The sequence below is a fragment of the Tachysurus vachellii genome, chromosome 2 (assembly GCF_030014155.1).
Source record: "Tachysurus vachellii isolate PV-2020 chromosome 2, HZAU_Pvac_v1, whole genome shotgun sequence".
Lineage (NCBI taxonomy): Eukaryota > Metazoa > Chordata > Actinopteri > Siluriformes > Bagridae > Tachysurus > Tachysurus vachellii.
In genome coordinates, this window is record NC_083461.1 from 34,830,612 (window position 1) to 34,853,299 (window position 22,688).

The window sequence follows — 22,688 nt, forward strand, 5'->3', positions numbered from 1 at the left end:
TTGACACCAAAAGGTCAAAGAGGAAGCTTAGAGGAGGCTGTGCCTTCTCTGTTGCTGATCCTAGGCTATGGAACAACTTGCCTCTGTACATCAGACAGCACTCAGACAGTTTAATTCTGAATTATTGCTGTTATTATTTTATTTTGTTACTTTTTAATTATTTTATTATCTGTATTTTATAATGTACAGCACTTTGTGTGCAGCTTTGGCCGTTTTAGTATCATTATTATTGTTATTCAATTAAAGTTCATATTAAATATCAGAATGAAGAAAAAGCATGATCTTTGTTGATCATGGCATGAATGTAGGTGCATAAAGTGAGTATGTCAGAAACTGCTGAACTCCTGGGAGTTTATTCAGAATAGTGTGAAAAACACTGAATAAAAGGTCTGCGGATAGAAATGCTTTATTGCTGAGGGATCAGAGAAAAAGGGCCAGACTGGTTCAAGCAACTCAAATAAGCATTCTTTTTATGTATAATACATCAAACATAAAGATGGAGAGGCTACAACAGCAGAAGGCCACATCAGGTTCCACTCCTGTCAGACAAGTCAAGCAAGGGGATGTTGTCCAGCACAGGGTTAGATGTGTTCTGAGATGCTTTTCTGCACACCAGAGTTGTAAATAGTGTTTACTTGAGTTACTATAGACAGGTCAAGTCAAACTGGTAATTTTACACTTATCTCTTTGTCTCTCTCACAGGGCATTGTGTTTTTTTTACGTTTGTTTTTTACACTATTGTGGGTAAATATTAGAGACCAATGTGTGTTTCAGGAGATTGGCAGTGTCTGAAATACTGTACCAGCACCAACTATTATGCCGCAGTTCACGGAGATGACAGATTTTCCCCATTTTGATGTTTGATGTGAACATTTAACTGAAGCAATTGAACTATATCTGCATGATTTTATGCACTGTGCTGCTGCCACTTGATTGCCTGACTGGATAACCACATAAATGAACAAATGTACATATGTTTCTGTTGAAGTGACTATTGAGTGTATATTCTTGTATTGAATGAATATTCTGTGTTGAATGAATGCATTTCTGAGAGGCATTGTAAGGCCTGCTGCTACAGTATTCATTCAACTCCTTGCCTTTTCTTTAATAGCAAAAATAGACTTCAGTGAGCAGTGATCAAATGATTAATGATCAAATGAACTAGATTAGGACTAAGATTCATTCTGTGTTATTTTAGTGGCAACCTGAATACATACATTCTGAATATGAGTTTAAAACTCAATTTAGGTAATGGGCCACATAACATTTACTCCAAAGTCAAGTGGGCTGGTCAAAAAAAAAAAAATCAGCTTAAGCAACCTCCTCATCATCTCATAAATGCCTTAATATATTGTGAATTACCTGGAAGGTATGAGCTAAAAAAAAAATAATAATAATAATGGACTTTAATTCCTTACAAAAAAATATTCACACACCCCGTTAAACTTGGTGGGGTTTGGTGTTGACTGACTAATATGCTTAAGAGCAGGGTCCAGGGAGGAAAACTGACTAAGTAGAAGGACAGACAGAAAATTAGGTAAACAAAGTAAGAATTGGGTTTGCAGAGTATAGACTATGGTCTTGTACACTGTGTTTTGGAAAAGCTATTCACTCACTTGTATAGCAGAGCTGATTAACTCATAGGTACATATTCGGTAACGTACTCTTTGACATACATTAAAATATCTGTATTATCTTACCTGCCATAGGTACTTTTGACTGCCATACATGACATACTGTGGCGCAAGGCTGTAGATTATGTAACTGGTGTGAAGTACAATCAGGAGAAGGATCATACAGAGGAACAGCAAAGCCTGTGGACGGGTTCTTTGCGGCCTGATCTTGTACAACTGCACACACACGCACACACACGCGCACACGCACACACACACACACACACACACACACACACGCACCAAAAATGAATATTTTTAGCTGATGAAATCAGGCGAAGTATTAACAAATTTTGCTTAATTTGAATTAATTCAACCATCCATATGTTAACTGTACTTTACTTAACAACACATTATCTACTAGATGGTTCTGACATTATATGACAAGAAAGCTCAATTGATTAGTGATTATGAAGATGTTTCATGTGAGGCCCTAAGTAAAAATAGAATATGAAATAATCACAAAAACTTTACCCTTATCCAGAAAAACCATATGCCCATATTACGGATGCCTGCCATGGAGGTGAATACAAAGTACATGGTGATAATAGAGATCAACACATAGTCTAGAGGAAAAACCTGAAAAAGACAAAGAAAACGTGTCTCAAACCTTCCCTGATGCAGCAGACTAACATTAACACACCAATAAACACATTTGCATGGCTACTGATGGACATGTCAGATATTATGAAATACATGCTGACATCTACCACCATTAGCACAGATACTGACATATATACCATAACTTGCTTATACCACTATTTATGCTATATAAATTTCCTATAACATCATAAATAATTATTAATTATACTTTTTTTTAAATAAAAAATTCAATAAAGATTCTAAACAATTTCCTTTAATCATGTAATAATATATTCACAGACAATATCATATACTAAATGTCAATAATTCCAAAATGTAATTAAAGTGACTGTAAAATACATTTAAATACTTTAAAAAAATAAACTTTACTCTAACTGCTTTCAGACTCTGACCGAACATCAACATGTCAAATGTTCACAAAAGCAGGATACTTCTATACACTAAAGTATAAAGTAGTTCCACTAATCCAGGAACAGGTACTATTGTGTTGCTAAAAATTAACTGTTAGTATTGTGTATACAGCGGACAGCTTAGATAATTCAAAGCTATTCATGCAGCCCCTCACCGGTTGTAATGCTAGCAGCAGCTCATTTAAAGGGTTTGTTAGGTTTGTTCCAAAGACAATCAGGCCAGTGCTCATCCCAGATGAATGCAGGGCTTTGTCCAGACTGCAATAATATAAGCACAACAAACCACCTTTAATTTATTAAAGGCTACAATGTGAAGACTAAATGAAAATCTACTTGAGAGTAAGTAGTTGCAGCAGGTCATTGTTTTCCATTGATCGATCTGAAAACAGTATTAAATGTATTAAATTAAGGTAAATGAGACAAAAACAATATTCAGGGTTCCCACTCTTTTTCAGAGATCATTTTCCAGGACTTTTCCAGGACATTTCAAATTTAGCAAAAAAAGACAAGGATCACAGATTCACGGCCTAAAGTAATATGTTCTTCTCTCCAGAAGTCTTAAAAACAACGTACACTTTATGGCTATTACTTAACTATAAAATTAGAAAAACACCAGATACCCACACACAGAGCTCTTTCAAACGAGTCATTCAAAATACGTATTCATTTAGGAATAAAGAAAATGACGGTATTTATGATGGTATTCACTTTCACAAACCATTCGTTAATAAATGCATATTCAAAGAAACGCCATTGAATGTTGCTAAAAACGTTCTGCTCCGGCTTTGTTTGGAACTACTATGGTTAGTGAAGGATAGAAATGAAGTCACTTAACTTCTTGTTTAGTGAACTGTTGCAAAAATCAATATCACATTTGCAAATGTGTTTTTAAGTTTATATAAGTAAACCTATTATATGTTACCGGCATTTGCTGAAAACATTCGAGCACTTAAACCATTCCTAGCGCCTGAAACCGCCAACACAAGACGGCGTCATCCGTCACAGCGAGATTAAACAGCATAACAAAAAACCCGTCAAAACTCAGCGTCCCTGAACAGAGCGCTTTCTGTTAGTAACGTTAATTGTTTCGAACCAGTTGTAAACTGTTCTTTAAATGATCAAGAACATTTATAATAATAATTTAATAATTAAAATAATAAAGTAAATAAAACTAAATAAAAATAAAATAATAATTTTTCAGGACAGTTTATGTTTTCTCTCATTTTCCATGTGTTTTCCAGGACGGGAACGTTGGTCATTAATTTTCCAGGATTTCCAGGTTTTCCAGGACGCGTGGGAACCCTGAATATGCTACACTGATCAACCTTTATCATGTCTTTCTTTCTTTTGGGGGTGAGGGGGTAAACTTGAAATATTAGCTTATGATAAAACTGCTTACTTGGAAATGAACAGGCATATGAAGAAAAGAAGTGCCACCAGTATAAAAAAAACTCCAAGCAAAATCTGAAGAGAGACAAGAAAAGATGGATGATGAAATGCAGACATTCACATATTTTATTAATGCTCAATCATATAGCCAGGTCACTCTAGAGCAACCCGTGTCTTAGCGTCACATACGCATGCAGATTGGACAGTCACCTTGCCTTAAAAGGCACACAACAATTAAAACATTTTAAAAGAGTTAAAAAAGGATTTTCCATCTCTCAAGAAATGATCAGTCTATCATTTTAATGGTAGATTTATTTTAACAGTGCAACAACAAGCAACAAAAAAATCCAGAAAAACGCATTTTAAAAAAAGTTATAAATTGATTTGCATTTTAATGAGCGAAATAAATATTAAAGGGAGTGCTCTTAGATGGAGTGCTCCTAATCTCAGCTCGTTACATTTATAAAAGACACCTGTCCAGAGAAGCAATCAATCAATCAGATTCTAAACTCTCCACCATGGCTAAGACCAAAGAGCTGTCCAAGGATGTCTGGGACAAGATTGTAGACCTACACTAGGCTGGAATGGGCTACAATATTCTTGCGTTATGTTTGTGACTTCAGGGGGGCACGGTGGCTTAGTGGTTAGCACGTTTGCCTCACACCTCCAGGGTTGGGGGTTCGATTCCCGCCTCCGCCTTGTGTGTGTGGAGTTTGCATGTTCTCCCCGTGCCTCAGGGGTTTCCTCCGGGTACTCCGGTTTCCTCCCCCGGTCCAAAGACATGCATGGTAGGTTGATTGGCATCTCTGGAAAATTGTCCGTAGTATGTGATTGCGTGAGTGAATGAGAGTGTGTGTGTGCCCTGAGATCGGCTCCCCGTGACCCGAGGTAGTTCGGATAAGCGGCAGAAAGTGAGTGAGTGTTTGTGACTTCCGGTTTGTTTGGGTACACTGGCGCGTTTTGGCTGCCGCTCCTTTCACGGTTTGTTTGTCTTTTTGTTAATGCTGGGTTTTCTAACCTGCTGATTTTAAACATATTTTAGTAATGTTGCGGGTTTTCTTCACACTCCCTGGATTATTGCTTTTATCTGTCTGTGTTCTCTGCAGGTCTCTGGAGCTAAATTGAAGGAGTCTATCCTGTTGCTGCTGTAGATCTGTCCTGGCCTCATGGATTATGGTTTTAAGGTACACCGCACCCCAGTTGCTCAACTTAAAACAGAAATATAGCGTTCAGCGTCAGTTCAGGTAGGCCACATAGTCAAGCTCGGCCATCAGCTGATCTGATTCCTAAGCACGCTATTGGTCCCTTTCAAACAGTGCGCCCTATTTAAATGCTTTTTTCAGTCTGTCTGCTTGGCTGTTTCCTCTGCATTGCTGCAACCCACCTCCTCCCCTAGCTCCTCCTTGAAACTTTGTGTTTAACTTAATCAGTGTCATTCTGTTGTCACTGATGCAGGCTCTGTTCTAAATGGGGGGATTTTGTCTTGCTGCTTTCCCAGTTAAATGGGAGATTGTCCCCCCACGAAGCTGCTGCTGTTCCCTGACTAGCTTTCATGGAACTCATGAAAAGGATGGGGAATTCAGAACAGAGCCATACCGCCAAATGTAAATTTTATAAGCTTGCAAATAAAAAAATGAAATATATGTCAAAGAATTGTCTTTATTTTGACTCAAGTGGTCCTGACTGAACTACAGGTTACACAAAGATGCTTATGATCTATGTTGTAATGCTGGCCTGCTCGGGCAAAAACGGTACATACATCGGAGTTCAGGACGCAGCTACTGCCTTTCTAACAACATCTGCGTGCCTACGAGTCAGCGTCAGACTAAAAGAGCGTATCAGCAAATTTATCTTTGTTCGTTCGATTGGAGTTACCTTCAGTCTTATCGCAGAGCCTCGTCAATGCTGCATTGTTTAATGCACGCTCAGCAAACAACAAAGCCCTGCTTTTATCGGACATCATCGCAGATCAAAAACTAGACCTTGTTCTTAACAGAAACATGGCATAAACAAAATGATGGACTCATCTTTAATCAGCTTGTTGTCAATGCTGTGTTTTAAATTTAAGAGCATACTCATCTTAGGAGATTTTAATATACACATTGAAGCAAATGACTGATGACAAAGGATTTTCTATTCCTGTTAGATTGTTTTAATCTTAAACAGTTTATAAGTGGCCCAACTCACAACAAAGGTCACACTTTAGACCTTGTAATTGCAAATAATGCAATTGTGTCTCAGCTGTCTTCTGTTTATATTCTGGCAGATTTTGCTGGCTCTGTTGTTCCCTCTCTTAGATAACTTTTCCACCAAAAAGAACCAGGTGCTGGTTCAGAGCTAGTGCTGGTGCTGGTTCAAAGTTGGTTCCACTGGCGAACCTTCTAAGAACCGGTTTGTCTTTCGACCGGCTAGAGAGCATCACAGAGCCGAGTCTGACGTCACTGTATACATGTCACGTGTCACGTGTCCCAGCAACGTTAGTGCAGCAGCGGCAAACACAAACACATCAACAATGGCGGATGTTGCTTTACTGTTAATGCTCATGGCTTTGTGAACATACATTGGCATCCAAACGCGGCGAATCCAAGGTGTACGTGCAGCTCCATGTAATCTGTATAAACGGAGGTTGTAATCGAGAAAGTACGTAACATTATTTTATCATTAACACAGAAAAAAGTTAGCCTTAGCATGTAGCTACTTACTATCATGTGTGCTGATAATGTATCATATTGCGGTAAAGTAAAAGTGTATTAAACATTAGTATACTTAAGGTACATTATCAAATGCGCTAACGGTAGCCCCGCCCACAGCCCCTAACGCAAGCGGTTCTTAAGTCTAGACCAGCAACGTTTTGGTGCTACTTAAGAACCACTTTTCCTGGTTCAGAGCCGGTGCTTTGGCTGTCGAAAAAGAAAGAACTGGTTCTAAATTAGGCTCTGGCTCCGAACCAGCACTCAAACTGCCTCGGTGGAAAAGGGGCATTAGTGATCTTCACTTGGCTCCTCTTGAAGATAAGATCCTAAAACTGAACACTGTTCTGGCATCTAATTTGGACCTTTTTGCTCCCTTAAAGTCTCGCAGTGTCTCTTTTGCTCGTTCTGCCCCTTGGTAAAATGATGACCTGCGTTCCAAGAAGACAGCTTGCCGTAAATTGGATCGTAAGTGGCGTGACTCAGGTCTGAATGTATTTTATCAGTCCTAGAAAGACACCTTGGGGGAATAGAGAGCCGAAATTGAGTCTGCAAGAGCTGCATATTTTTCTCAGATTATAGACAGCAATCAAAGTAATACTAGACACCTTATTCACACTTCTTAAAGTTAACGTTGGCACTTCTTTACCTGTCTCAAATCAGTTGTGTAACGATTTTCTTAATTTTTTCAGTTCTAAAATTGACAATGTTTAAAACTTATTCATGCTGTATCTGTTCCATCCTCCACATTTTGCTCACCTAGATTCTCTGGCACATCCTTCTCTACTTTTTCACAAATCGAGACTGAGCTGCTCACTAGGGAGGTATCACGTATGAAAGTTACCACTTGCTTACTTGATCCCCTCCCTACAAGCTTGTTTAAATCCTGTTTGTATTCACTGTACCCTGCTGTTCTCAGTATTGTAAATGATTCCCTGCATACTGGTGTTGTGCCAGCAGCATTGAAAACTGCCAGCAGCATGATTAACACCTGTCCTAAAAAAAACATAACGGCGACTTGGACAACTTAAACAATAATCGTCCTATTTCAAATCTACCGTTTCTTGCAGCCACATAGTCATCTCACAGCAAATAATCTTTTCGAACCCCTTCAGTCTGGATTTAGGAAATCTCATAGTACTGAGACAGCCATGGTCAAGGTCACCAATGATCAGAAAGGCCTCAGCCTTTCTGATCGTCAACAGTTTGTATGTATGCGTGGATTCCGGTCTATGATTGGTTTTGTCTGTACGGGTGTTCCTCAAGATTCCATCTTAGGCCCCTTACTTTTTAGCATTTACATATTTCCACTTGGATTGCTTTTACAGGGTTCCCACTCTTTTTCAGAGATCATTTTCCAGGACATTTCAAATTTAGCAAAAAAAGACAAGGCTCACAGATTCACGGCCTAAAGTAATATGTTCTTCTCTCCAGAAGTCTTAAAAACAACGTACACTTTAGGGCTATTACTTAACTATACTTTTAAAGATAATCTGTTATGTGATTGAAATATCAACATTTATAAAATAAAAAGACTGCACATATTAATACCCTTTCCTTTCTCAGGCCAATGCCGTCATGCATGCTTTAGTTTGCTGTGCATTCCCCTTGCACATGATATTCAGATTAACAAGGTTAATATAACCTGTTTACCCATCACCATTTGCTGAAAACATTCGAGCACTTAAACCATTCCTAGCACCTAAAACCTCCAACACAAGACAGCGTCATCCGTCACAGCGAGATTAAACAGGATAACAAAAAACCAGTCAAAACTCAGCGTCCCTGAACAGAGCGCTTTCTGTTACTAACGTTAAATGTTTCCACCAGTTGTAAACTGTTCTTTAAATGATCAAGAACATTTAAAAAATAATAATTTTCCAGGACAAGATTTTTTCCAGGACAGTTTATGTTTTCTCTCATTTTCCATGTGTTTTCCAGGACTGGAACATTGGTCATTAATTTTCCAGTATTTCCAGGTTTTCCAGGACGCGTGGGAACCCTGCTTTTAAGATCACTTGGACTTAATTATCACTTTTATGCAGATGACACTCGGATTTATATTCACTCTAAGCCTAATCAAAATTTGGACCTTTCTTCTGTAACTCACTGTATTGCTGAGATAAAAACATGGATGTCTCAAATTTTATTGTGCCTCAATGCTGAGAAGACAGAGGTCTTTCTTATTGGCACCCCTCACCAGCTTCGCAAAGCTGGTTCACTGTTTCTAAACGTAGATGGCTCTATTCTTGAAGTACAATCCAAATTAAAAAATCTAGGAGTAATCTTTGATTTAAGTTTGTCTTTTGTCTTAAGTTCGCCACACTGTAAAGAACTAATTATTTCATCTCAGAAATATCGCTAGACTTCACCCTATGTTATCCCGTTCAGTGACTGAAAGGCTTATTAATGCTTTTGTGTTCTCCCGCATTGACTATTGCAATGCACTTTTGGCTGGGGTCCCTAAATCCACACTTAATAAACTGCAATGTGTGCAAAATTGTGCAGCTGACTGACTGGAGTCAGGCAAAATGAGCACATTACACCAATTCTCAAGTCCTTGCACTGGCTTCCGGTCAGATTCCGAGTAGATTTTAAAGTCCTCATGCTTACATACAAGGCACTGCATGGACTTGCACCCCAGTATCTGTCTGCACTTTTAACTTTATACACACCCAAGCGTTACTTACGCTCCTCACAAGCAGGACTATTGGTAGTCCCACAGACATGGCTGCGTTCTATAGTCGTCGTCGTACGTGCCTAGACTTTGGAATGCACTCCTTCCTCACATCAGAGACGCACAGAACTTTAGTTCTATTAAATCTCTTTTAAAAACTCTTTTTTAGGATAGCCTTTTCTTGACTACTTTATTTGTGTGTATGTGTGTGTGTGTGTGTGTGTGTGTGTGTATTTATATGTACGTATTAATTGTTTTACTTTGTGTGTGTTGTATTCTTATTTGCTTTTTATGTAAAGCACCTTGAGAAGCTACTTTAAAGGCACTATATAAAAAGGTTATTAATAATAATAATAATAATAATAATAATAATAATAATAATAATATTATTATTATTATTATTAATGGTGCTTGCAAAGCAACATCATTACTATTGTGCCGGACAAAACTTCGGCGCGTAACTTGTCCCGCAGCTTTTGTCCTAGACCCATGAATGAGGTGTCAAATCGACAGGCTCATTGAGGAGAGGTGTGCTATTACTTTTATAAGCGATCCGAGTACCGGTACTTCCGGTACCGGGTCTCAAAGTGGCCTTTTTTCCCCATAGACTCCCATTATAAACTTTGGAGGTTTATAACTCTGCAAGCTTTCGAACTATCTACACCAAACTCGGCCAGCTCCTTTAGGGTGATACTCTGAACAAACTTTTAAATTGGTGTACCGACTGGCCTTCCGGTTGTGCCGCAGCCCCGCCCCCCAAATCAAAAAACTTTTTACAACATGGACATGTGACATATCAAAACACTCAGCACAATGAGGAAAACTTCCTCAAGAGTATTCAGATGACGTCACATGCTCGTCTCGACTAGCCTCTGGGATTTGCCACATGCAAGCACCATTCACATTTTCTTCAGGAAATGTACGTTCTAGTTATTATTATTATTATTATTATTATTATTATTATTATTATTATTATTATAAGACAATCACCAAGCAGCTTGGTGAGAAGGTGACAATAGTTGGTGTGCTTATTCGCAAATGGAAGAAACACAAAATAACTGTCAATCTCCCTCGGTCTGGACCCCAAGAACACCATCCACGCTGTTAAACACTGAGGTGGAAACATTATGCTTTTTGGGTGTTTTTTTTTCCTGCTAAAAGGACAGGACAACTTCACTGCATCAAAGGGACGATGGACAGATCCATGTACTGTCAAATCTTGGGTGAGAACCTCCTTCCCTCAGCCAAGGTATTGAAAATGGGACATGAATGAGTATTCCAGCATGACAACAAGAAGCACATTAAGTTCCTGGAGTTGCCTAGCCAGTCTCATACCTTAATCCCATAGAAAATCTGTGGAGGGAGCTGAATGTCTGAGTTGCCAAACATCAGCCTTGAAACCTTAATGACTTGGAGAGGATCTGAAAAGAGGTGTGGGACAAAATCGCTCCGGAGATGTGTGCAAACCTGGTAGCCAATGTGTAACCTCTGTGATTGCCAACAACGGTTGTGCCAACAAGTACTAAGTCATGTTTTGCGAAGGGGTCAAATATTTTTTTCCTCATTAAAATGCAAATCAATTTATAACTATTCTTTCTCTAACTGTTAAAATAAATCAACCATTAAAATTATATACTTGATCGTTTCTTTGTCAGTGGGCAACCGAACAAAAACATCAGAAGATCAAATATTTTTTCCTCTCTGTGTATATGAGCTATCAGAAAATAAAAAAATAGATAACATGGTTTACAATTTAGACATTAAAGCTTTCATTTAAAAATGTTATAATATAAATATAAACATAGATTACTGGGTAGTTCTTAATTTCAGGTATTGGTGTACAATGAAGAGAGCTTCATTTAAATGTTTCAGTGAACAAAATGTTCTAGAATTGCTATCGTTGCTACATCAGCAGAACATGCAATGGTCTTATTTAATTTGGTACTTCAAGACTCACATCAGAAAAAGATACAGTTTGAGATCACAGTTAAAAAAAAAACAATAAGAAAAAACATTAAAAGAATGTTTAAAATTCACAAACCTTAAAGGGACGAAGGGCCCTGCCCACTTTAGCGCAGCAATTCCTATCAGCGTTCTCAAGGTGACGGCCACGACGGCGCAGCAACAAAAGCTTAGCTTCCAGCTCCTGTAGGTTTCTTCGGTCTCGCAACGAGAGTGGCCTTCCATCCTCACACTGCACACAGTTAGTTAAATTCTCCCAAATAAGTTATAATCACAAGAGTTTTTTGGCATGCCAGTAATGCAAACTATAATGAGAATGTTGTGAATGAGATATGTGCAAAGGGACAACCACAGCACTGTGTTTCCATCTTCTGCCACCCAACTATAAACACCCATTCACAAACCTTGGATTTCAGCTTCTCAATCTGTTGCTCAACCTCCTCCATGTCTTCTGTGTTCTCCAGGCGTTCATAGAGGACACTGCGTGTTCCTTTAATCAGGTTCAGGGGTAGCACAGACATACCGTATGCCTGGCAAAGAGAGAGTAGAAAACAAATTACACAATGCTTATGGGCATCAAGTAAAGCCTGCACAAAAGCCTACCTCTCTTCAGCCAACACAAAGTCGCACCATGGACAATAACATTTCTGGCCATGCAGAAAACCCAATAACGGATATTATACTATTATACAACACATTTCATTATAAAACAGACATTTATGTTTGCACAGCAAACAACATACCTTGATTATATACCCATTCCTTGATTTGTGGTCAACAACCATTTTTATCTAAAGGCAATTGAGAGCCAATTAAAAATAATTCGAATATAAAAAATTTTTTTAATATAAGATTTTTTCCTTATTTCTTTTTATGGAAAATATTCCTTAGAGGTGTCAATTTATTTTGAGAATACAAAAATATTTAGAAAATAATTTTCTAAAAAAAAATAAATAAATAAATAATAATAATAATAATAATAATAATAATAATAATAATAATAATAATAATAAGACAAAATATTACTTTGTTTTTGCTTTTCTTAAATTAAGTTTCCCTAATTATAATAATCTTTATTACAACAAGGATTAATCATTTTGACTACTATTTAAAAAAATAAAAACTGTAGCGAGAAAATATAAACATTTTTAAATCTGCCAATAAGTCTGAACAGTAAAAAACAGAAAATGCTGTAAAAATGGGAACAACCAACACTTCTGATAAGTGCCTAAGATACAAGTATTTTTTCTCCCCAATATTAATTTAAAATGTAGTGTACTACGCTAGTGGGGGCACGGTGGCTTAGTGGTTAGCACGTTCGCCTCACACCTCCAGGGTTGGGGGTTCGATTCCTGCCTCCGCCTTGTGTGTGTGGAGTTTGCATGTTCTCCCCGTGCCTCGGGGGTTTCCTCCGGGTACTCCGGTTTCCTCCCCCGGTCCAAAGACATGCATGGTAGATTGATTGGCATCTCTGGAAAATTGTCCATAGTGTGTGATTGCGTGAGTGAATGAGAGTGTGTGTGTGTGCCCTGCGATGGGTTGGCACTCCGTCCAGGGTGTTGGCACTCCGTCCAGGCTCCGTCCGTCCTTGATGCCCGATGACGCCTGAGATAGGCACAGGCTCCCCGTGACCCGAGATAGTTCGGATAAGCGGTAGAAGATGAATGAATGAATGAATGTACTACACTAGCAAAATGTTTTAAAGGATACATATTGTTTACGTAATATGTGCCTGCTGTGTGAAGAAATACATCTTTTATTACAAGACTTAGTCTTTAAAACATCTTGCATTTATTTTTAAGAGCTAGTGTCCACTTTGGCTGAAAGTGAAATGAGAAATAAACCAGGCCTTGAAAAGGATGAAACTTCACATGGAACCCATTACTCAATGACAATAATGCAGCACAGGATTGGAAATGGTGCATGAGTGTAAAAGTAGTGTTTTCAACAAGAAAAAAGTCAAATATCCTAGACTGAGAGTTAAAGCAGTGACGGTGGGAAAAATCCCGCAAGCTAAGGGTTGAACATTAACTTAGTTTTTTATGAATTTCTTTGTACTCACCCCCAGAGTACAGAACACATTATCTGTAGGATCTGATCACTTGGTTTGTAATTTAAATTAAATTTAAATGTTTCTACATTGACTTGAGAGAGAAAAAAAGATGCATACAATACCTTTTTTTCCATTTTCTTATAGTATACAAAGTCAAGTCACACAGTAGTCCAACCCACTATAAAAAGGGCCGTCTTTTTAACATAGGTTTGCAAGAGAGCATTGTGTTCACTCAGCAGTTGCCTTAACAAACTCACTGTGTACGTGATCACTGCCAGCATGCCGATCAAAGTCAGAGAGCTGATGGAGAAAGACAGTGCCACCATTCCATCTGTGCGTGTTTGGGAGAAAGGGACATGTGAACATTAGTGAACATGTACAGTAAAGGTCACATTCTAGTCCTGTACTGTTATTCAGAGTGCTGTGAGCCCATATGCATTTTTACAGATATTAAAAGAGAATGTGTCTGAGAGGCATGTCATGCATATGTGTCTATACAGAGACAGAGAGTGATGCACACATGCAGTATATTTTAGATTATAGCTAGAAAAGGAAGAAGGTCCATAGGTCACAGAATGTAGTGCTTGGGTTTTTATTTATCTCGGCGCATTAAACAGTCTCACCTTGAACGTCACTTCTCACTTTAAAACGTTTTTGGGATTCAGACACACATCATGCCAGGAAGTAAGGACATCAACCATAAGCACTGAGAAGCAATCATTATAAGCCTTCATAAAATCTCCATACAATTTAAAAGTCTAGACTGAAAACTATTTGTTTGGTTAAGCATTTTATGAGTAGTTTATTGATCTGGATGGTTCATGGGCATAGAGTGTTTTGGTGAACTGGAAGTTTGGATGCTGTTGCCCCACCTCTCAAATGTTCACACCGGTTTGTTGACGGTGGAGTGGCTGGCTGCTTTGTGTGTCAAGAACAGATGTATTTAAGAACACAAGCTGTCATAACAGTAGCAGATCCCTGCCTATACACAATGTACAGTTGTCCTCTTTCTCTCTACTCCTTAGCTCCCAGTGATACTGACCGGTTCTTCTCCCAAGACCTGCCTGATCCATCCTGACACCCTATTTCTAGTTGAAGTCTCTTCACTTGGAAGTTCTCACTGCTGCTGAAGATGGCCCCATATGGACTACCTAAGATATAAGGGACTGCTAAAGTGGATAGAAACACTTAGAGGCCATGGCAGTTGGGGTGTGTTTGTATGTTTTATCACTTAAAGGTGTTCCAACAGTGCAGTCCTGTGCGGTTTAAGAAACGCAGCAGCTGAGCCAATCAACATTTCAAAGTTTCTGCATGTGTGTTTTGAACTATGTACAACACTGAAGATAATAATTGACACCTCCTGGACACCCCACCCCTTCCCCCATCTCAGCTGCTCTACATTGTATAGTTAAAAGTATTTTACTGAGCTCAGTAATACTCTTATTACTACAACCAGAATTCTGAAAAAGTTGGGACGTTATTTAAATTTGAATAAAATAAAAACTAAAAGACTTTCAAATCAAAATGATCAAATATTTGATTCACAATAGAACATAGATGACAAATGTTTAAACAGAGATTCACACTTTTATCCACTAAATGAGCTCACTTCAAATTTGATGCCTGCTACAGGTCTCAAAATAGTTCGGACATTGGCATGTTTACCATGGTGTAGCGTCTTCTCTTCTTTTCAAAACAGTTTGAAGACGTCTGGGCATCAAGGTTATGAGTTTCTGGAGTTTTGGTGTTGGAATTTGATCCCATTCTTGCCTGATATAGGTTTCCAGCTGCTGAAAAGACTGTGGTCGTCTTTGACGTACTTTCTGTTTAATGACGCCTGAAATAGACGTCATCTTGAGGGGTGCATATGTTGCTCTAAAACCTTTATATACCTTTCAGCAGTGGTCCCCAACCTTTTTTTCGCCGCGGACCGGTCAATGTTTGATCATTTTACCGCAGCCCGCTGGGGGTGGGGGGTGGCGGCTATACAATTAAATTAAAATTAATAATTTTAATTTAATTGTATTTAAACATGCTTTTTTAACTCACTACAATGCTAAAATCAATAAAAAACCCTGAGCTTGTTTCTTTGCAACGAGACGGTTCCATCTGGGGTAATAGGAGACAATGACACCCGAAGTGTGTTGCTTATGTCCAGTCTATTCCGTTGTTTTGTTTTGGTTGCTGTCACTGCAGAAAACCCGCTTCACACAGATAGGATGTCGGAAATGGCAATAGGGATTTAAGTGCTGTGGTGGCAATCTCAGGGTATTCCGCCATGACTTTAATCCAGAACACCGGCAGAGATTCTAACTTTCTAACGACGTCTGTTTCGTAATCATTTTTGCTAATTTGTGGGTTAAATTTGAGCAAACACAATACACACGTACACCAAGTACTGTTAAACATGAGAAAGTACCGGTGAACAGAGAGAAGAGCGACACACACCTTCTCTCCCCCAAAGCTACAACGCCACTGCCGCTTGCAGCCGCTCAGCTCCAGACGTCACCTAAACCCGGGCCGATATCACGATATTTTGCGCATGCGCGGTATTGGTGCGGCTTTAGGTGACCTCTCTCAGTTCCTGGTTAACCTTTCATCCATGGAAAGTCGCACAAACCCGAGTGAAATACACCACAGTAAATAAAATGGAAATAATTTCATGTTCCTTGGGCGGCCCGGTACCATTTGGCCCGGGGGTTGGGGACCACTGCCTTTCAGCATTCATAGTGCCTTCCAAAATATGCACTTATGCACCCCATACCATCAGAGATGCTGGCTCTTAAACTGAACGCTGATAACATGCTGGAAGGTCTCCCTTCCTCTTTAGCCATGGCGTCTGTGATTTCCAACAAGAATGTTAAATTTGGACCACAGAACACTTTTCACCTTTGAAACAGTCCAAATGAGCCTTGTCCACAGGACACGATGGTGTGTTTAGAGACAGTGGTTTCTGGAAGTATTCCTGTGCCCATTTAGTAATGTCAATGACACAATCATGCAAATGAGTTATGCAGTGTTGTCTAAGGGCCCGAAGACCATAGGCATCCAATAAAGGTCTTCAGACTTTGTGCCTTACACGCAGCGATTTCTCCAGTTTTTCTGAAACTATAGATGTTATGCACGGTACATGATGAGATTTGCAAAGCCTTTGCAATTTGATGTTTAGGAACATTGTTTTGAAGGTATTCCACAATCTTTTTGCACTCTTGAAGAGCTTTATTTTTTCAGAATTCGGGTTGTACATACAATATACTGTATACTAACACTATTCACGCATAGTGTAGGCTATAGATATTAGTTATATTTATTAGGGATGACCTAAAGAGGAAAAAAATTATTTTTTTAAGATATTCTTTATCAACGATAGACAGCCTATTTGTAAAGGTTTATATCTAAAAACATTTACATCTTATTTTTTGTTTAAAATTTACTTTTATCTATTGCTGTATGCACCTCTACTATCCTGCCATCTACCAGTAAGCAGCTAGTAATATTATTACACCCTACCCTACCCTCTTCATTAGGGTATGGATTCTGGATAATAAAACATTTCATTGTAATTTTTTTAAATGGTCAGTTGTGACAGGGAAACACTCAACACAAGCCTACTGAGCATAGAGAGAAAATGGTTCTTATTTAAATGCACCCGCAGGCCCTGGGGCTTGTCTGTGCCAACCAATGTGCTGGTTGAATACCAGTGGTGGCCTGTACAATTTTCAGGACAGCGGATGCATAGGGATTTGTAACGATGATAGATTCAAACCTCTTTCAAGTTGAATTTTACTGTGTATCTTATTGTATTTATTTCCAATCCAGGCTCAGGACGTGCAGTAAAATGTCCCTACATTAATGATTAAAGCTTCATAAACGTGTAGGGCCTCAGCAGAAGGCAAAATGCAGACAGTAAGAGAAATGGTTGAGCAGATTTTAAGCTCAAGCAGCGTAATTATTCAGAGACAATCCAGTTGGTTTCTGTGACACGAGAAGATCGCAAGCCCTCTCCTTCATAACTTTACTCAAACCCTACAGAGCAATGGGAATGTATCAAAGGAGAGAAGAGCATGCTGTAATCCTAATTCTAAACTCTCTAATTCTAGAGTCATCATCAAAATGTTTAAGAATTGGAATATTCCAAAGAGTTGCAGATGTATAGGTTATGGCGGGGTCGGTTGCCCATAGCAACAAATTGTTTGTAGTATTACAAATTTTGCAGTGCAGTCACTGGAGGAGTTATTGGCCCAAAGTCAACACCCTGGCTAGAAAGTCAGGCCTGACAGCAAAAAACTGTGAGTGTAGCTTCCAGGGTTTCCCGCAGCACTTTGCAGTTCGGGCGGCCCGCATAAGCTGGGAAACCCTACCGCCTTTACTAGGTCGCCCAAAAAAAAAAAAAATCCGCTGCACAGAAGGCCGTCAAGTGCATCTCTGAGAATAGCGAGGACCGCGCTTCACACCGCGAGCGGGCATGTGCGCCACACGGCCAAAATGAGAGACAGACGTGGTCCGTCACTGTCTGGAGGATAACTAGCCATTTGATAAAACGCGTGTCCGCTAAATTTTGAATGTTGTTTTGCACTTTCTTATTTATTATTATATGTTATTTAAATTTTATATTTAGTGTCAAGCTGAGCTGTGACATGGTATAAAATGGTCACTTGTTAAGGTAATTTAAACAATAACATGGTGCTTACTGTTGCTGCCCAGCTCTTTGAACAGGTACTGAAGCTTGTCCCATTGTGTTGAGTTCTGCATTGGTGGATTCTCCAGTGGTACAAAGGCCCTGTACAAGATCAGCAACAAACCAGTCAAAAGTAATTCTTGCAACAAACCAATATGATTCTACAGAAAATTAACCATATCACTTCCATCATATCTCTTGAAGTATTTAAAGTAGTTGAAGAATATATGCAATATACAATGTAGTCAAGTTCTATACTTTATAAGGTACCATGAACAGAACAGTCTACACTACCCTGGTAAGACTGTTTTTTTAAATTTCTAACATTTTTGTGATGTAAAAACATGAAACCAAGACAAATTATGTCAAACCTTTTTCAACTTTTTATGTGATGTGATGTGGTAGCACAGTGGTTTAGGTGTTAGACAACTGATCGGAAGGTCTTGGGTTTGAACCCCTGGTCCACAAAGCCTTTATTATTGCCACATATATATACACATTACAGCACAGTGAAATTCTTTTCTTCGCATACCCCAACTGAGGAGGTTGGGGTCAGAGTGCAGGGGCAGCTATGATACAGGGAGCAGGGAGGGCTGAGGGCAGCTTGGCTGTGCTGGGCCTTGAACCCCGATCCTCCGATCAACAACCCAGAGCCTTAACCAGTTGAGCCACCACTGTTCAGTTGTAAGTCACTCTGGATAAGGGTGTCTACTAAATGCCAGCAACCAAAAACAAATCAAGTGAAAAAGAACTGAAAACATTTTAGAGGAAAAAAATGTATAATGAACAAACTGGTGGGGGGCACGGTGGCTTAGTGGTTAGCACATTCACCTCACACCTCCAGGGTTGGGGGTTCGATTGCGTCCACCTTGTGTGTGTGGAGTTTGCATGTTCTCCCCGTGCCTCGGGGGTTTCCTCCGGGTACTCCGGTTTCCTCCCCCGGTCCAAAGACATGCATGGTAGGTTGATTGGAATCTCTGGAAAATTGTCCATAGTGGGTGATTGCGTGAGTGAATGAGAGTGTGTGTGTGTGCGGTTGGCACTCCGTCCAGGGTGTATCCTGCCTTGATGCCCGATGACGCCTGAGATAGGCACAGGCTCTCCGTGACCCGAGGTAGTTCGGATAAGCGGTAGAAAATGAGTGAGTGAGAGTGAGTGAGTGAACAAACTGGTTGCATAAGTATGCACACCCCTTACCTAGTACTTTGATAAAGTGCCTTTTTCTTGTAATACAGCACTCAGTCTTTTTAGGCAAGTGTCTACTCACTTGCACATTCTGATTCGGCAAAAGTATTCTTCCTTGCAAAAATGCTCCATGTCTATCACACAGTAAGCAGATCTGTAATAAACAACAGCCGTCTTCAAATCTTCCTCATGGTTTCAACAAAATTTAGATCTGGGCATTGACTGAGACATTCTAAACCGTTTTTTCTTCAGAAGCCGTTCCTTTTTTGACTTAGATCTCTGCTTTCTGTTGTTATCATACAGGTTTTGTGCCAAAACAGATATTATAATAATCTTGACTAAACCCCAGTTCCAGCTAAAGAGAAACAACCTCGTAGCATGATGCTGCCACCACCATTGTAGAACTGTAGATATGGTGTACTTTCAGTTATATGGTGTCTTATTTTTGTGTTTTTAATTTGGTCTTATCACACCAGAAATTATTTGCCACATGGTTTGGCAACATTTAGGTGGCTTTTGATTTTTCGAGAAAGAAAAACTTCCTGTAGCTCCAATAATGTTCCAACAGGACTCTTGACACCTGATACGTTTTCATCTTGTCTTTTTGTCAATTTTGGAAGGATGTCTTGGTCTTGGTAACGTCACTGTATTTTTCCTCTTAGTGAAGATGGCCTTCATGTTGTTCCATGTGTGAGGGTGGAGCCAGCCTCACTGCCAGAAAACACCCTTCAGGACAACAGTTGAAAGAAAATTGAAAGGAGAAGCTAATCAGAGCACCACCAGCTACTCTCCACCCTCTTTGTGTAGCAGGGACAGTAAAAAGGGATGCATTACTGGTTTTATGTCACAAAGAGCTGATCTCCTTTTTCGTCTGCTCTTGAGAGTAAGAAGACAGTGAAGATGACACTACCAGAACCCGCCGTACCTGAGCAACTATTTCTGGGTTCTGTCTTGTCACTGCTCTTGTCTAGTCAGAATGCCACCACTCCCTGCCCAGTGATGATGCCTCTCTGCACTTTTTTACCTACCACCCGTCTCCTACTCGTCTATCATAATCTTCGGGGACTACGCCACCAGATACCCCAAGGCAGTGCCACTTCGGAAAGCTTAATGGCTGATCTGTGCCATCTGTTGCAGGTGAAGCAACTGAGGGCAATTTTCTACCATCCTCAAATTTGGGATATGTGAAAAAAGCAATTCCACTGTGATGTAATGTAATGTGTAAAAATAATAAAGGCTATTTATTATTAAAAAAATGATATTGCTGATTATTGTACATCATCTAATGTATTATTATTTCAAGCCTAAGTGGTGCTCAGAGTATCTAATGAACTAATATAAAAAAATTTCAAACTTTACATGAAGAAACATAAAAAAATAAATAAATAAATAAAAACATCATCAACACCCAATAGATGCCAACACATAAACTACTCTTACAAACACAAATCCACGTGTAGAGATTAAGGTTATTTTGACATACCCAATCAAAAGAAGTGCAGCACAGATGATGACAAATGCAACTGTGTACTTCACTGCATTTTTTGCTTGCTGTAATGAAAGAGGTTGTTAATTTGCATAAAATTAAAACAACATTTTGTTTTTGAGAATTTCTCGAGCAATTGAAATATCTGGACATGAACATGCTGCAGAAAAAAACTTAAAAATCTTTACCTAGGAGAGCGAACTTTACTATCTCTGAATTGCTAACTAAAAATATAAGTCAATAAACTATGTAATTGTGATTACATTGCCGAGCTAAAGTGGCCCTGTGGCAGGACTGAAGTGACTATACTGTAGGGGTAACAATGGGTAGGGTTAAACACTGGTTAAATAATTGCTACTATCTACAGTATTTAAGTTAACTAACTTGGCTTTAGCTAATTGAGTTGTTCTATCAAAGTCTATACAAATCATTGCATCATTAATTTTCTTGGTGTCTATGAAAATAAAATATAGATGTTAAAAAATGGCCTCTTGTACACTCACTGTTTACTTTACATTTACACATTCATTCATTTAACAGGCCAATCATGTGGTAGCAGCACAATACAATAAACATGGAGATACAAATGCCTGATAATAACATCAGTTATTTATATACTTATATACTTATTAAATAAGTCACGAGCTCCGGGTAATATTAATCAAACATCAGCATAAAGAAAAACGTTAAACAGCAGAATGAAAAAGTGTGGATTCTCAATGGCTTAGATCGTGGTAAAAATGTTGGTACAAGATGGGTTTTAGTTTGAATAGTTCAAAAATAATGAACTCCTGGGATTTTCACACACAACATCTTGTATGTTTTCCCAAAATGCAAGAAGCAAACAAAAGCAAAAAAAACCCCACTATGGCTATAGATGGAAATGACTTGGTGAGAAGGGAGGTAAGAGGAAAATAGCCAGATTATTAAAATGGTTACCAAGAGTTCTAAAAAGTTACTATAGTAAAAGTTCCTATAGACTTCCTGACAGCTCAAACCAGTCTAGCAATTCTCCTCTGAGCTCTCACATCTACAGGGTGTATCAGCCTGTAGACCTTCCACTAACAGGATGTTTACAGCATTTTCTGAAATAATCCAACCAGCCCATCCAGTACCAACAACAATGGTTAAAGTCTTTTTCTTCACTGTCTGAATATTAACTTAAACTCTTGACCTGTATCTGCATAATTCCCTACTTTCTATCCCTCTATTACATAATTCATTTCTTATCTGATCCTATCAATTGAGGCAGAAATCTTACCACACATTTGCTGGTGTTATCATCATCTTTCTCTTCATAGTAGAAGTAAACAAATGGAATCCAGAAGAAGACGCTGAAGAGGATGATGGAGTACAGAGCTGTAAAATTCAAAATTCAAAGTCACTGATCTGTTTTAGGCATAAAATTGGACGTTAGGGCTTCATTAATGCGAGTCTTAACAACACTGGCACAAAAGCAGAACACCATAATCTATATTAAACATTAACTCTGCTACAATGATTACACTAGAAGGTCATAGAGAGTTCTGAGTGTGTAAACCGGTCCAGATGTAAGGTTCCCAACTCAGTCAACTGAATGTTCCATATTTATTTCCATCAAAAACTACAAAACCATATAATGTTATTAAATAATAACAATATACATTTATTTTTACATAGTGTAAAGGTTAGAAAAATAACAAATGATTAACAGAGTTAATTAAGAACATTTATTTTGATATGTACATTTTTACAACAAACCGATAACTCATTCAATGCAGAGGTTAAAGTATAAAACCCAGGACAGCAGTGGAGATTCTATCCATACTGTTCAGCAGGACTTTAGAGAGTGAGAAGATGCCTGAGGAATGGAGGCGACGTGTTCTAGATCTTTAGAAACCAG

The 22,688-nt window shown here is 38.8% G+C and overlaps 1 protein-coding gene across 1 annotated transcript in view; it reads right to left on the reverse strand.

The window, feature by feature from the left end:
• lmbrd1 (LMBR1 domain containing 1) overlaps positions 1 to 22,688 on the reverse strand; it is a 45,236-nt gene that overhangs the window by 16,505 nt on the left and 6,043 nt on the right. Inside the window, exons 4-13 of the mRNA XM_060864428.1 lie at positions 22,068 to 22,165; positions 20,804 to 20,871; positions 18,149 to 18,237; positions 13,715 to 13,788; positions 11,809 to 11,934; positions 11,484 to 11,636; positions 4,086 to 4,150; positions 2,842 to 2,944; positions 2,148 to 2,252; positions 1,701 to 1,850 (exon numbers count right to left, since the gene is read on the reverse strand). Of these exons, the coding sequence (XP_060720411.1) occupies positions 1,701 to 1,850; positions 2,148 to 2,252; positions 2,842 to 2,944; positions 4,086 to 4,150; positions 11,484 to 11,636; positions 11,809 to 11,934; positions 13,715 to 13,788; positions 18,149 to 18,237; positions 20,804 to 20,871; positions 22,068 to 22,165 (1,031 nt within the window). The remainder of the gene's footprint in view (positions 1 to 1,700; positions 1,851 to 2,147; positions 2,253 to 2,841; positions 2,945 to 4,085; positions 4,151 to 11,483; positions 11,637 to 11,808; positions 11,935 to 13,714; positions 13,789 to 18,148; positions 18,238 to 20,803; positions 20,872 to 22,067; positions 22,166 to 22,688) is intronic.